Consider the following 16,442-nt stretch of genomic DNA (forward strand, 5'->3'; position numbering starts at 1 on the left):
CAACTTGTATGAGTGTTAGGAGGATAGGGATCTTACTGTGTCATCTGTGTTGCTCGATTTGCTCAACTAGATATATAGGACAGTTAACTCATCTTTTGGAATGAGGGTTCTTAAGGTCTGTTGGTATGGTTATTGAGGCATAATATCATTACAGTGGTTGACCAAATGGTCTTTGACTTCCATGTAGTCCAGGATTTAATTTTGCAATTCATGAAGTGCAGAAGGGACCAAACTTCACAGAATAGAAAGTAGGCAGAAATTAAGAAGGTAGCAGTTGGATGTCCAGTAGTATTTTCTAAATCCTTTATATAAACAACATGGTTGAAAACCATATATCTTGAATGCAGTATAAACAAAAATATCAGTATTTTCTAGAGAGAAAGCACACTGAGAGGTCACAAAGTATTATTTGAGGGTTGTTTAACTCTTGAACTTTTCGAGGATGATTGTGACTTAAAGGCAAAAGTTTGCAGCTGTTGTTTTGAAAATGTTGGGTAATAACACAATGCAAGAATCGGTGAGAAGTAAAGACAAGTAAAGAGTTTATGAGCTCCTATCGATATATGGTGGACCCTAAATAATTTTCAGAGTGGATCTACAAATTTATTATTTGGTGAACTCCAGCAACATTAATGCCTTTATGCTATTTGGGACAGAAGAAGCTTCCTTGCTTTTTTCCTTGTTTTTTATTTTGTAATAGCTATTAAATGCAATAAATTAACATAATGAAATACAATTAATTTCCCTAAATTCTTTAAATGTTTCATGAATGTTTTCCAAACATTTAGATATTTATACAGCTATGGTCTGAACAGCATGTTTGTCAGTTGGTGTACTGTTCACTACTGCACCCAAACAGCTGAAATGTACAGTCCAAAGTATTTCAAAAATAAGACAAACTAACTTGGGTTAAATACCGTCAAGCAGATGTTTTAGAAAGATAAAATAAGAAATGATACTGTAACTTAAAAATGTATGAATCTAAATTTGTATTAGTCTGCTTGTCCATTTCTGTGCAGCATTAAAAATATGACTTAGTCTCCTAGTTTTATTGTTTAAACTGGGTTTTTAATTTGAACTTTGGATTTTGAGGTTCATGTTTCTTCAAAATTTTTCACAGATTTTGAAAACTCAGAAATTTTAACCCTTACACCAAGAGCTAGCATCCTTAAGAAAAACTATGATGATGTGACAATTGTGATAAATGTCAGGGAGTGAGCAATATTGTGTATATGTATGAGGTATATTTTTATAGATAACAAATAAACTAATATATTCCCACTTTTAACTTTTTAACTACTACTTTTTTTTAACCACTTTTTAACACTGACAGTAACTACAAAGCAGCACATACTGTAAAGCAATACAAATTTCATTGCCTTCAGCAATGAAAAGACGCTAGCAAATTTCTATGAACTATTACAGGCATTAAAAGGAAAACTAGATTGGGCATAACATCTTACTTTCTCCTTTCTCTCCTCCTTCTGTCATACTCAGATAAACATCTTTGTTTTTGTAAAGTCCTATTAAATTGTAGCATGTTAGTGAAGTTTACTACTGTGTTCAAAAAGAAAACTGACACTTGAAATATTTCTTTACGCATCACTGAAATAGTTGCAAAGCAAACAGAAGTTGTGCTAACCAGTGAACAAAGCTAGTCTGGTCTTCAAATACACTGTTCAACTAAAGTTATATATATTTGATACGTAATATCTACCATCTTCATCCATCTGTAAAACAGAGATACAGCTTTATTACTTGAAAAGGATTTTGTGAAAATTGATGTTTGTACTATTTAAACTATATGAATGAAAGGTATTAAAAATGTAACGTTGTGTAAATATGCTGCCTGCAAAGCTCTACAGTACTACGTACTGCATTTCTGTATACTCACATGACATGTAAGATGTTGATTTGCTGACTGAGCTGTCCAAAAAAGTGTTGATACAAATTCGGAAAGAGAATAACAACTGAAAGGCTTGAAAATCAACAAAATTAAAACATGTATTAAAATATATATATATATATATAAAAATTAATTTTTGCTGTAGCTTCCTGAATGAATATGAATAGAAACATTGCATTTGTCAAGACATGATATGCAAGAGCTCAGTTAAAAAGCTTAGTTGTATAGAAGGAAGTACTGCAGCTTAAAAACATTATGCATAAAGAGCCAGAAAGATTTAAATATAGCCTAAGTGCAGTAATACAGCTGAAAATAGTGCCCAGGTAACAGGTATGAATGACACTTTGGAAGATAATTTGCACAGTTATTGAGAAATGAGATTGCAGGAGACACTGGGAAGCTCTAACAGTTTGAGTAACAACTTACAACTGGATGCACAGAAGGAAACACAAGCTAGTAATTTAGGGTATAGGGAGACAGGCTGAATAGAGAACAGACGTCAGTTTTCATTACAGCGCTTGTACACATTTGCAGCTGAGATTAACCCAGATATAAGGCTGAATAGGAAAAGAGGAGGAGATCAAAAACCTTTTTCATATTTACCTCCTTCAAAACAAAAAGCCCTGGCTGGTTCCTCTGAAGAACATACTAGAGAGGTGGAAGGATCAGAAGGAAGCATATGAAAACCAAGAATGGGTGAAGATATCAAGAGAAGGAATATGGTTGGCAGTATCTGAAGTGTCTGAAGACAGAATATAAACTTCAGATATTAGTAGGTTAGTTGAAACTTTGGCAAGGTGTTCACTGCGGTTGGCATGTGTGCTGGCTGAAACAGGGTCTAAAACAACTGGAAAAGAGGAATCCCAGACACCTCATTTGTGGTCTTCGAGGAGAAGAGAGAGAAGTGTATGGGTAGTTGAATCAAGAATCGATTTTACAAAAAAAAAAAAAAAAAAAAAAAAAAAAAAACCACTTGTATTTTGATCAGCAAGCTGGAGAGTAAGAAAAGGGAGTCAGCGAGAACAGGTACCTAACAAATTGGGCTGAAAAGGTGTTGCTGGGGGGAAAAAAAATGAATGGATCAGAGTAAAAGAGAAGATGTTTGAGGATTTTTCTTAGTGTAGATGAAAGGACTACTAAAAGCATCAGACGGTAATAGGCCCAATAGAAAAAGAGAGAATGCTTTCATAGAGCAAAGAGACAAAAATTGTTTGTTTGTTTTAGTAGTAGATCCCTCTATAAGGTAGTTGTATATTCAAATGACTACAACTTCATGTAACTAATAATAAAAACAATATATACCACAAATATTAAATTATTCTATAGGAAAGAAATTAAAAGGTAAAGGATAGACCTAAATAATAACAAATCTTAATGTTATTTAAGGAATGAACAAAATATCCTTTTCTGCATTCATTATTGTTGTTTCAGACTGTTTTTATGACATTTGTGGCTTACTCATCTTCAATAATTACATCCAATGCAGTCCAAAATTATTTTTCAGTTAGTCACAATTTTGGTGTAGCAAAGGAAAAAAGTGGAGAAAAGGAAAAAAACAGTTGTTTGATTCCCCCCCTCCCCCTTCAATATTCCTAGCAAGAGAGAAGCTGTATTCTTAGTGCTGTCTTTGGCAATCACTCATTAATGACTTTTGTGTATCCTGTAAAAAACTGTGATCTGACAATTGGTCTTGCAGCCAATTGAAACATACAATGACATGAGCAACGGTTTTGTAGCAGTGCTATTCAAACATAGACAATAAAGTTTCAGTAGCAGTATGTCTGTATATTCTTTGAATAAGCCTATGTAGCAATTTCAAAAATCCTTTTGGATGTAAACTTATTGGAGAATATTTCTAGTATCATCCAAAATCAGTGATATATACAGCAGTCATATAGCTCTTTCTTTAGGGTGTTATCATTGACCCTAAAATACCTGGGGTGGATCAAATTTTTAATATGTGAAATATTTTTTCAATAATAAAGTATCATTTTTTTTACATTATTCCTTTGAGGTGTAGCTTCTGGATGCACACATCAGATGTAGTTGTTAAAAGAAATAGTATGGCTAAAAGGAAAGCATGTAAGTCTTTAATGTGATCTGACTATTTTTGACTGGTATGCTTATTGAACATTGATTAAAAGAATGACCTTTCACAGTTATGGTCTACAATCAGCCACCAATGTTTAAAAATGCTGTTAAAATGGGAATAAAATTGGAAAATCCATGGTTTTGGAAAAAACAGTCTAAAAACAAATAATTTAAATAGTTTCAGTATTACATGGTGCATGCTGACAGAGCATGGCATGAATTTAGTGTCTACCAAATAAGAAAATTATTAGAGTAATTATACCTTTATTAGGTATATAGAAAACAATGGCTAAAGGCTATGACCAAAAGTTGTTGACTTGTCAATGCCTGAGAATTTTGTCATCTTTAGTTGGGGAGATCAAAAAGGGATATCTGCAAGATACACCTTCTCAGATCGCAGCTGTGCTCCAGCCATGTTTTCGGCAAGCTGCATGCTAGTCCTCGGTCTTGAATGCAGAGATAACTTCAAGTGGGCTTACTCATATGATGGAGCAAAAATACACATTTGTACACACACCCTTGGTACTTGAGCTTGCAGGTTGCAGGCACATTAGGTTGTACGTGGAGAAATGGATGTGAAAAAATTTGAGGTCAAAGATGAATGTTCTGCTTGTAGGTCCATTCTCTTGTTGTTGTAAGGGGGCTTTATCCAGATAATACCCATCGGTGCCAATGATAGTTACATGTGTCAGTGAGCAGAGACTCCAGTAAAAGTGGTATTCTCAAATCTGGAGGTTTTTAAAGCACTCACCATACTGGTATTCTTTTGTTTCTAAAACGAATTATGAACTAAAACAAAGGGATTCAGTTAGTCAGAAATCTGCTCACACACTTGTGGAACAGGCATTCTAAGTCTTAAAATCCACTGTAGAATTCAGTGTCCAAACTAGTGCCGGTATAAAAAGGCAAGAGTTAAATCCCCAGACTATGGGATATCTTGATTTATAATGCAGTCAATGAACAGCTGATAGGTCCTATGCTGTCACGGCTTTCTCATCTTAAATGTTGTTTTCCTTTGCTTCATCACTTGTGCTGGACATTTAAAATACCCCCCCCCAAAATTTTTTTGGATGTGAATTAAACTCATAGGAAGATGGGGTTTTGAAAATTACTTTTCAGTAGACATTAGAACCAGAAGCCAGAATACGGTGTTCAGGACCAGTAGTAGAAATGGTAAGGAAAATGTGTTTCCATTTTAATTATTTTTGCCTATATAATGTAGGCGTTCTTGCAGGCATGTCCTTGAATAACCATTTCTTAACTAAAATGACACAATTCTGTAGCCAGTGATCCATGACTTTAAATATTTGGAAGGGCTATTGATTCACTGAACTGGAAGAAATTAAAGATGTTGAGGCATATTTTCAAAAATAGAACTACATTTATAATAAACTATATTTGATCATGTATATTCTATTTACTGTGTAAATGAATAAAATAAAACAGGTATATGTAATATGTTCAGTTTATCTGTAATACACTTAACATCAGTGGTCTTGTTTAAATCGGCTACGTGTACTATTAAAAGAGAGCCGCTAGCACCTACAGCGTCCCCTCTTGTTCCCATGTCACAGTTCTCTGCATGTACCTATTTCTGTTTGTGTTAGTCATTCTCTCTAGGTAAATCGTCCATAAGACCAATGATTCCATCAGCAAATTATCCAGAAAATGCCGTCAGTGCACATGGTGACATTTGTGCCACTGGTGGATTTGTTGCTCTTTCAGTGGTCTAATTAAATTGGCAGTAATCTCCTGCGCCCAGCATTGTCGTCTCCCTTTCTTTGGCACCTCAGTTCAGACCTTCTCCTTTTCTCCATCCTTTTAACTGAATATCAAATGCATTATTGATTGCTCCTCTTCCACCCTCCTCACTTCCACTCCCCTCAACTTTTTACAATCTTTTTTTTGATTGGCAGTATCACCCAGACAAGCAGAGCGCAGATGTGTCAGCAGGAGAAGTGGAGGAACGCGTGCAGAGGTTCATCGAAATTGATCAAGCGTGGAAAATTCTAGGCAACGAAGAGACAAAAAAAGAGTATGACCTGCAGCAGCGTGGTAGGTTCCTGCCAAGGAGTGCTGTAGTGGCAGCGGCTCTTTAAAGCAGGGGCTGGGCGTAGTAGTTAGATGGGGTTTTAAAATGCTCTTTATTGCTGAACCAAATGTTTCTTCTGCTCCTGTCCTACTTTCAAATGTGGATACATTATTTATAGCTTTTGCTACACATACATTACTTAGTGAAAACATTGAATTACTTCCAACAAAACATTAGGTGGTGGTATTCCTAATAATTTTAATGAATATGAAAGTTAGGCTAATTACAGAGCTTAGCCCTTTTTACTTTATTAAAGCAGCTTCATTAAGTGTTCTTAATTTCTTAAATTTAAGTCCTGTACTGTATTTTGTTGCAATATTTTAGATATAGATATCGTGCAGTTTGTATCTCGTGTTCAATGCATATGGCTTTATAAGCACTTCAGAATCATTAAGGCTGATTCTTTTTGTGTCTGTGTGTTAGGGTAGCTTTCATAATTCATCCGTAATCTAAACTCGCATTTTTAAAGGAGGTTTATAAAATAATATTCCAATATAACACATTAACTAGGCAGCTCTAGCATGCCTTTCTTTTTATACCTCTCAGAAAATAGCTTCTTAAAACAGTGACAGGCTGTTGTGAGAAAGAAAGGGGGGAAATGTAGGTCAGGTCTGTCACACATGGGCTACCATTACATGAAGTGATAGGCTGTCTTTCCGCTCTGGCCTCGGGATAGGAGTCCCTCAGCCTTCCATTAGAACCTTCAATAAATGTATATCCACCCTACATGTTAATGGGGGGAGTCAATAATAGTGTATCGCCTGTGGGGAAAACACTCAGTCGCACTCTGCAGTAACACACTCAGGTCCAGCATTGATGTGTAGCCACCACCACTTTTGAATGTGTCTGATAAAAGCCCACTGTCTCTGCAGCTTGTTATTGAATTCTCTTCCATTGTACATTGGCACACCATCAGACCTTTCTCTCTTGTGCTGATTTTTAACTCCCCTGCCGCTGTGGATACCAGAACTTTGAGAGACAAAGGCTTAGTCATTCTAGCAGATATGCATCACTGCAGGATGAAAAGGAGGATATATAATTGTATACACCCAGTATGAATCCTCTAGTTAAATAATCTTGTATTTCAGACTTTGTGTAGGGTTTGGAAAAGAGGGTGGAAAAGAGAATTATTGAGCAAATATTTAAAAAATTGAAAAAATTGGATTTGGTGCTAATTTCTTCTCTCTAATGTAAACAGTATTGATTGTCATCTCATGATGATAATTATCATTATGAGTTACCATCTCAAGCTTATTTTAAAAAGTTGATTTAATGCCAGAACAGGAATTTCTGCTACCCTCTCATTTTGTTGTACTCTTAGCTTTTTAAGTATCAGCTATGTCATCCATTTTCATGAACTGCACATATGCAGGAAAAAAGAAATATTTTCATTCAGTTATAAGTCATCCACGGATGTAGTGAAATTTACCTAAAGCTTAAATACTGAATGTGAAGTGTTAATTTTCTTGGGTCAACTTTATCCAATGAGGTCCAGAAAACTGCATCAAGAATTAATAACCTACTTTGTTTTCCCGTGGTATTAAAGGATCTTACTATAAACTAGTTTCAGCAGAATTTATGCTATGATATTTTAAAGATTATCTATATTTATTGAGATTCTTTTGCATCCAGATGATTTTTCCTAAAAAGCCGTCTGAAGACTTTAAAAATACTTAGTAAAAAAAAAAAAAGAAAACAAATCGTGCATTTGAATGCTGCTTTGACATTCAACTGTGTATTTTGAAAATGGGATATATGTTCATATAGAAGGCAGTATTCACAGAGGACCCAGTGTTTCAAACTAAGCAAAACATGTAACACGTGTGCAGTGTTGCTGGATTCTTTGCATCATGTTCACTAGCAGCAGAATGATGGTGAAATAAAGTAAACTCTAGTTGTCTGACTGCCTGTTAAGTTAGTTCTGAAATCATGATTCTAGACAAACTCATAGACACTGCTGTAAATGCTCACAGAAACAAAGGAACTAAGACAGAGGCTAAGGGAAACAGTGGAGAGAGAAAATATAGCAAGTTAGTAAGATTTTTAAAGCCTAGGAAACAGAATCTGAACGATGCCAGTGTGCACATGTTGCGGCAGACAGTCGGGAAAATGTCCTTTGAACTGTAGTCTTTTTCCCATTGCACAGACTGTTTATTTGTGTGTATCTTATTGTATTAACTATTGTATTAACTAATCCTTAGTTCCTTGGCTCAGAAATTAGTGTCAGAGGAGTTCTGCAATTCTGTTGCACTCCATGGCTTTTTTTTTTTATTATTTTTTTTTTTTGAATCATTGTGAATAACAAGTGAATGTGCTCTCATATCTTAAATAGTTTTCTCTGAAAATCTCCTAGTAATCTTCTGTGCCTTCAGGACACAGTACTAAAGAGCAGCAGACAAACTGTTTAGAGGTTTGGCTCAGATACTTATCCAAACCTTCCTGGTCTGGAAACCTTACAAGAACTGCCTTTTTTGTATGTTTTGTGGATATATTTTCTAACTCCTTGTTTTGTCATATTGGTAATGACATAAGAATACCCCTTTATCTTTTGCTTCCAGTCTCTGTGAAAAATCTGGGGGATGGGAAAAAAGCCATATCACAATTTACCTGTTATAACAGGACCTTTTTCTTCAACAGATTTTCATCTTGAGGATTTTCCATTGTTCATTCAGTATCCCATTTAGAAAAGATGAATATGCAGTTAAAATCAACAGTCTGACAGTAATAATTACCAAATGTTTTTCAGTGAGTTTAGCTTGGAGAAAATCGGGTTTATAGTTTTCGTATCAGAAGTTATCTGAGGCCTAAAAGTTTGATTTTGTTGCACTTGAAAGAATAAACAATTTTTCATAGAATCAGAGAATCATATAGGTTGGAAGGGGCCTCCACAGGTCATCTATTCCAATCTCCTACTCAGAGCAGGTCCAGTTAGATGCCTTGTCCACTCTAATCTTAAATATCTCCAAAGATGGAGATTCCACAACTGCTCTGGGCAGCCTGTTCCAATGTTTGAACAACCTCAGGTTAAAAATGTTTTCCTTATATCAAGTCAGAATTTCCCTTCTGGCAACTTGTGCCTTTTGCCTCTCATCCCTCCACTGTGTGCCTCTGAGAAGTCTTCTCCACACGCTCCCATTAGGTAGCTGTGAACAAGATGCCCCCTTAGCAAGCCCAGTTCTCTCAGCCTCTCCCTGTATGTCATGTGCCCCGGCCCTAACCATGTTGATAGTCCACTGGACTCCCTCCCGGCTGTCAATGTCTTGTAACTGGGGAGCCCAAAATTGGACACAGTACCCCAGATACTCTTGTAAGTGCTGAGTAGAGGGGAAAAAAAATCACTTCCTTTGACCTGCTGGCTACACTCTTGACAATACAGCCTAGGATGTGGTTGGCCTTTGCCACAACGTTACACTGCTGACTCATGTTCAACCTGCTGTCCACCAGGACCCCAGGTCCTTTTCTGCAAAGCTACTCTCCAGTCAGTCGTCCCCCAGCCTGTAATGATGCATGGGGTTATTCTATGTGAAAAGCAGGACTTTGCATGTATCTATATTGAACTTCATGACATCCCTTTCACCCATTTCTATATCCCACCAAGGTCCCTTTGAATAGAAGCCCTGCGACTTGTATGGAATTTTGTGCACTCAAATACAAAGGAACTGTGTATCTAAACGATCACAGAACTAAGATGATGAATTTTGCCACTTCATTTTATGTTTGGCTAATTAAAGATGGAATAATTAATAGAAAGGTAAGAATATTAAATCAATAAATCAGTGACTTTCAGTGTTTAATTTCTGAAACTAAGTATAGCAAGCAATTCAAAACTAATAACAGGTGGAAACTAAAATTAGTTGCTTTGTATAAATTTATGGGGGGGGGCACCAAAACTTAAGAATAGATTCCCCATCATCTATGGCTCCAGTGAGGTTCTCTCCAGGAAAATGTGTTTTTGTATGTGATGATGGACACAGGAGTCCATAAAGTACAAGCATTTGTAGGGCTGAGGATGTAATCATTAATGGGCATTTTGCTACTTGAGCACATACCTCCTGTCGATTTTCAATTTTTTAGTCTTATTTTTAGAAAAGTATTAAAGATGCAATTTTCATACATGAATACATTCTTCAGCATTATTTTCCCTTTTGTTCTTGTGTTGTTTCTTAAGACCTGTAATTCTTGGTATCTAATTGGAATTTCCAGTGTTTCAACTTGCATCATCTGTCTCTCATCCTGTCACCATGCACCTCGGAGAAGGATCTGGTTCCGTCTTTTCTGTACCTCCCATTAGGTTGTTGAACAGAGCAATAAGCGCTCTCCTTAGCCTAAAATAGCTGAGTTTAGAATGTCTGGCTGTTAATTCATCTTTCACTGACAATGTTGTTATTTTTAAAACTTGAAAATCTTCTAAGGATGTGTCTTCACTCTCAGCAGTTGAGCAGTGTTTCTACTCCAAGTTTATATAGGTGTAGTCACAAATTAGGAAACTGAAAAACAGAGCTAAATAAAACGTAGCTCCTTTTTCCCCCTTGCTCCTTCCCTTTCCTCTTCTAATACAGTAAACTGAAAAGAGTGCTTTGAAGATGGTCACTTTCCCTTTTATCCAATATTCCCTACTACTACAGCTATGAAGTGATGATGCTATATTAGACATAAAGATATTTTAAGTAATATGGTAGATAGGACGCCAGAAGAATAGCATTATAAATCCACTACGAGAATAAGCTGGAGAAGCAAGATAAAAGCCTACAACAATGCTTTTAGTAGCTAGCAGAAATGACAGTTGAACACCTTGACTACCATATTATAAGAAAAAAGTTGAAAGCAGCATACTTTAGTTCCTTGTTAAGAGAATTTATTCTTTACAAATACTTCTAAAATAAAGCTTTAAACATGGCCATTAAATTAGGCTTTTCAGTGTGCCAGGTCATGCTCTGAAGTGACAGAACTGTATGTTTGTCTCTAAGCAAGTATTTTACAGTTACAGACCCTCAGCAAATGTAGGAACACAAGCTCCTACCACAACTCTGTGAGTTTAACTGTAGTCTGTATTGACTACAAGTGAAGCAGTATTCTCTTTCAACAGATATATACTTTTTCATTAAGGAAACTCTTTAACACACAACTTCTTTATAATTTTAAATAAAAGCAAGCATGGTTATTTTAAATTATTTAAGAAATTCAAGAAACTTAAGTAATTGTTTCAAAAATAAGTAGCCTATTGGGAGAATGAAACTTCTGAAAATATTCAGATTTTGAGTACTGTGATAACTGATTTTGTCTCATCATTTTGGGACTGAGTAGATACTATGAACTGTATTCGGTTTGGCAATGTGTATCTTGAACTTTTTTTTTAAATGACTTGTGTTTAAAGAAAAATCCAATCCTTCAAAGAATAAGATAAAGAGCTAGAAAAATCTTTTAAGTATTATGACTATTTTTACTATTATCATAAATTGTTAAAAGGGTTAAATTTGTGTTAACTGCTTGCACCCCCCCCCTTAAAACTCAGCCCTAAATAGCCCAAGAAATATTTATTGTATCCTCAAGTGAAACTTAAATACCTTTCCTCTTTTACAATTTCTGAATGACCCAGCAAGAGCTCTAGTAAAGCTTTACTGAACCAAGCTGCTAATAGTTATTTAATGTTGTTCTGTAGCCTGAAAGAATCTCAGTAGATTTTTTTCCTTTTAATCTCTTTGAATTGCAGGCTCATAAACCTCTCTGATGAGCCTGCCAGTGTTTTCTTAGATCCTGCAGTTGAGACAATGGAGCTGCAGAATCCTTTCACCTCTTGTTGTCAGACAAATCCAACAGATTGCAAGGCCAGGCAGGCTATACTTTTTGTGAATTTAATTTTGTTTTTTCAATTTATGATAGGTAATCGGGTCTTCATGGTTTTCTGTATCTGTTCAGGAATGTGTTTCAGAAAGTACAGCTCTGCACAGAGTTGTACAGATTGAGCTCACGTCATATTGAAGTAAGCACACCGAACAATGCAGCACTGGTAACAATACCAGTCTTAAACAACCTTTTCCTCCTTCAAGGGAATAAAAATCAGACACTAGTTTACTTCAGGCAATCGTTAACCATACATGGCTGTAAGATGCATGATAATAATGATGTAGATGAAATAATAAGGAAGAACACAAGAAATAGTAGAGAAACTAACACACATTGTGAAAACTGTTAGGTTTGTCGTCTTGCTTGCAAGTTCCCCAAACTCATGAGGCTCAGCCTCTTATGTTTAAATAATTGGCCAAATCTACTTGTGCTGTCTTTAAGGCATTTTAGATTGGATAGTGTATTGAATAGGAAAGCTAGAAAGTAAACTAGCTTTGTTCAGCTCTGGAAAATGAGTTTCTCCTGCTCAATGAAGACAAGCATATAATTGCAGCATGCAAAATTGTGACTGACAATGTGGGTACTGGATTATGTGTTACGCTTGGAGACTTATTCAGGAACAGAATGTATTCTCTTCTACTAGCAAGAAGAGATTATTCTCTTCTAGAAGAAACTCTTCTAGAAGAAATTATTCTCTTCTACTAGCAAGACTTGACCCAGACCTCCACCTCCAACCCTGCAAAATTTGTTCTGATTGAAATCCTGCATCATGTATTTGAAATAGGACAGCCTGATTTCTTTTTAACTCAATTTTGTGCTACCTGTAAATGAAGCCAAGAAACAACTGCTATTCCTACAACCATTTTCCTTTGCAATTTTTTCTTCCTATTGTTCAACTCAGCAAAATAGGAAGAGCTTGTGTTTTTCATACTATTCTCACAGTCTTAGTACTGTTTTCTCCCATGGCAGTGGAGAAAAGAACCTGAAGGCAGACATCAGCAATTCGATCTCTGCTTTTTTCTTCTCAAAAAAGAGGAGGAGGAATCTTTACTTCACATAAGGTCTGCTGGAGGAAAGGCCTCCGACAGTTTTGTGGGTGCTTTCAGGCCATTCACTGTTCCTGTTATAATGTTTTGTGGCTAAAAGGCTGTAAGTGGTATTAAACCAGACTAATTTCAGGTAACATGAGAGTATATTTGGCATGAGTTAAGATGATCTAACCATTTATTTTGGACATTTCATGCAGTTAACCAGTGTTCTGGTGAGATGAGTGTCTCTGGTGAGGAGAAAAGTGATGTTGTCACTTTGTATAACTAAAACTAAAACACTGCTCATAGCTCTGTTTATGTAATTGAGAGCAGGAACAACAATTAGAATGATTGATTGATAGGTATGTCTTCCAGTTTTCTTTCATCATTACTGTCTTGCTATCCCCCCTCCTTTCTTTGACAGCAATAAGTATCAGGTGTGAGTGGGCTAATTTTCTTTTAATCCTGACCTTTTTACTACAGAATAGGTGTTCAGCAAAACGTAAAATAGGACTGTATTGATCCTCTCATTATTTCCAATGTGTCTGATTTCTTTTAATCTTCTTCATTAAAAATAACTTAGGTGATGCTCATTCCCAAGGATCTATAATATACATTTCAGTTAAAATTAGAATAGTAATTTAGTTACAAAATAAAGTTTAGCACATAATATTTCTGGTCTGAATGACTTTTAAATTTGGCTATAAATTTCCAATTTTAAAAAACATATAAAATGCAGGTAAAAACTAGATTTTTTTTTTTCACTGATGTATAAGGACAATTAAAATGTTCAGTGGTTCATTTCATTACTGGTACATTACAGTAATACTCTTATCTATTATAACATGCTCTTAAAGCTGATAGATCCATGAAAGTAAAGCAACTAAAAAAACAGGTTAGATTTAAAAATTAATTTAGATGACTCACTATAGCTATTGCTAGGGTTATACTTTCACAGTAGCCTTAAAGTTATTTGTAACAATTTACATTACTTTGTTGTAAGTTAGGAATCTTATTTGTGAACAGCTTGTTTTTTATAGTTCATTTGTTAAATCAACTAATAAAATATTGCTCTGTATCTATCTGAATCACTTGCATTTTTTACAATGTGTTAGCAAGTTCTGAAGAGTGAGGTGGTTGCAATCAGATGATGATGTTTGGTGATAAAGGAGAAAACAGCCCATTATCTGATCAGAATAAAGGTTGGAAACATGCTGTTTTTCTGGGGTTTTACTGGAATGCTTATAAATAACTCTATCTTACAGAAACATGAGGGAAAATGTATTCCAATAACTACAGTCTGCTCAGAATCACAGACCTGACAGGGCTTCACGTTATCAGAATCTCCTAAATTAGAATGTTGCTGCCATTCAGTTACAGAAAATTACACAATATTTTGTTTCTAAAAGCTTTACAAAATGTTGAATTTCAAATGATAAATGACTAGAATTTGATCTATACTATATTCCTAAGTACCTTAGACTCCTGCATATTAGTTAGTATCATATCTCTAAGTGAAGTCGTCAACAAAATATCTCTCCTCCTTGGATTATTTTATTTTACAGTAAATGACCACTTAACAAAATCTAGATTCAGTTTAGGAGCAGGAACTGGACCATAATCATTAGTCTACAGAATTGTGATCCCTGTCCTGTGTCCGTTTTGTTCCAGGGAATTACTTTCCACAGTGCAAGAACTTCCATGGAAAGGGGAGAATTTTCTCACCTGGAATAACATTGTATAGAGCATCCAACCTCTCAGATCGTAGCTAGAGGAGACAGCTGTGAAGCACCCTTCTTTCTGCTGTCCGGAGTGAAGAGTTTACATGGGAGAGTCTGGGAACCCATTCAGAATACTGTACGATCTAGTGATTAGAACAATTTCTTGGGAGTTAAAATTTTAAATTATTTAAAGTACTCAGGACCTCTGACTTTTTCACCACGTGCTTAATAAGCAGTTCTAGAATAAGAACTTCCTTCACCGTCATCTTACCTTTCACAGAAAGCCATACACAACAGTACCTTTTGTAGAAAGCTTGATGTAACTAAACTAGAATACTCACTGAAAACTCACTGATCCGGATGAAGGAACATCTACTTTCTTGATAACAACCTGGCTTAAACCTGAAATAAGGATTAAGCTACTGAGTCTTGCCACATATAAGACATTTCTGTGTATGCGTTAAAGATGAGCTTTCAGGCATTTTTGGTTCTTTACAATAAGGAATTACAGTGTCTGTGAAGCTGGAGCTTCCACATGTCAGGCAGCAGCTGGAAGGTTTTGTATAATAAATTATAAGGTTTCTATATTCTTTTTTGGATGTTACCTTTTATTGCTTCATTTGCAATTTTGTTGAGCAAGGTCTTACACTGTCAGTTTAACTTTGTGCGAACTGTGTGCATCAAATGTGAGAATGCTGATAAATTACAAAAGCCCAGGATATCTACTTTTTCAAAATGATGCTTTGAATTGTATTGCACTCTTTACATTTAATTTCATACTGTAATTCAGTTCATGTTGAAAGAACATAGGAGATTATATGGCAACAGATTTCAAGCTATGTTGAGAGACTCTTTCCTACTCTAAAACTGTTTTTCAAGTATTTTTTGTCAGTGTAGGAATCCTAGTGTTTCTTCTCACAGGCAACTCTAACGTATTTGATGTTTATACAGGGGGTCTTATCTGGCTTCTCTTTTCAGAAGTTCAAGTAAGCAGAGGCTCACAATTTCAGCTTATAGATGTATAGCTACAGCTAGGCTTTTTAAAGATATTTTATTTCAAAACAAAAGTTTGCCCCCAATTTCACTGTCAATTTTGGGGATCAGCAAAAGAATGGATATCAGTGATGTCTTTCTTACAGTAATACATCTTCAGCATTTACCCCTGGGTACAGAAAGACATTGCCAGGTGTATGCAGAGATACAGAAGCTACAGTTTTAGAGAACTGCATTTTTAATGGTATGACTCTCCAGCAGAGACAAAATTGAACTGCTGGGTATATAAAACCATTAATTTACAGAGAAGAAATAAGGACCTGTATGTTATCTGAGTTGAACATTTGTCACTGTTTTCTTTGTAGAAGATAATCTGACAAAAGAATGGCCACTGCATGCACAAATTTATCTTGAGGATATGGCCTGGAATGAAGGTATGAGTGCCTCACTTCTTGTTCTCAGTGCCTTTCATTGTCATTAGAAATGTTTTCTGTTTTTCCCCTGTATTTTATACCTTTGTGTTGTGTTTTTGTTTATTTTTAACTTTCTCTTTCAAATTAGTTCCCTCTCCTTCACTTTTTAAAAATATTTTCCTCTTAGTTAGCTATTCTGCTGTCTGTTACTGCCTGTTGTTTTTCCATTTCTCTGTTAGTTCCTGTCAATCTTATCTTTTGAAAGTCTACTGAAGTCTTTCTCTAGCACTGTGCAGTTGGAATTGGCACTTAACTTTCTGTGCTTTTATTGTGCATTCACTCTTCACCTCCTTT

General features: G+C 35.6%; 1 protein-coding gene across 6 annotated transcripts in view; it reads left to right on the forward strand.

Moving 5' to 3' along the window:
- The window catches only part of DNAJC24 (DnaJ heat shock protein family (Hsp40) member C24), a 42,231-nt gene that overhangs the window by 21,549 nt on the left and 4,240 nt on the right, over window positions 1-16,442 (forward strand). For all 6 annotated transcript variants that reach the window (XM_026121877.2, XM_026121868.2, XM_026121890.2 and 3 more), the window contains 2 exons: window positions 5,914-6,052; window positions 16,041-16,109. In XM_026121877.2, coding sequence (XP_025977662.1) covers window positions 5,914-6,052; window positions 16,041-16,109 — 208 coding nt within the window. The remainder of the gene's footprint in view (window positions 1-5,913; window positions 6,053-16,040; window positions 16,110-16,442) is intronic.

Source organism: Dromaius novaehollandiae, chromosome 5 (assembly GCF_036370855.1).
Source record: "Dromaius novaehollandiae isolate bDroNov1 chromosome 5, bDroNov1.hap1, whole genome shotgun sequence".
Lineage (NCBI taxonomy): Eukaryota > Metazoa > Chordata > Aves > Casuariiformes > Dromaiidae > Dromaius > Dromaius novaehollandiae.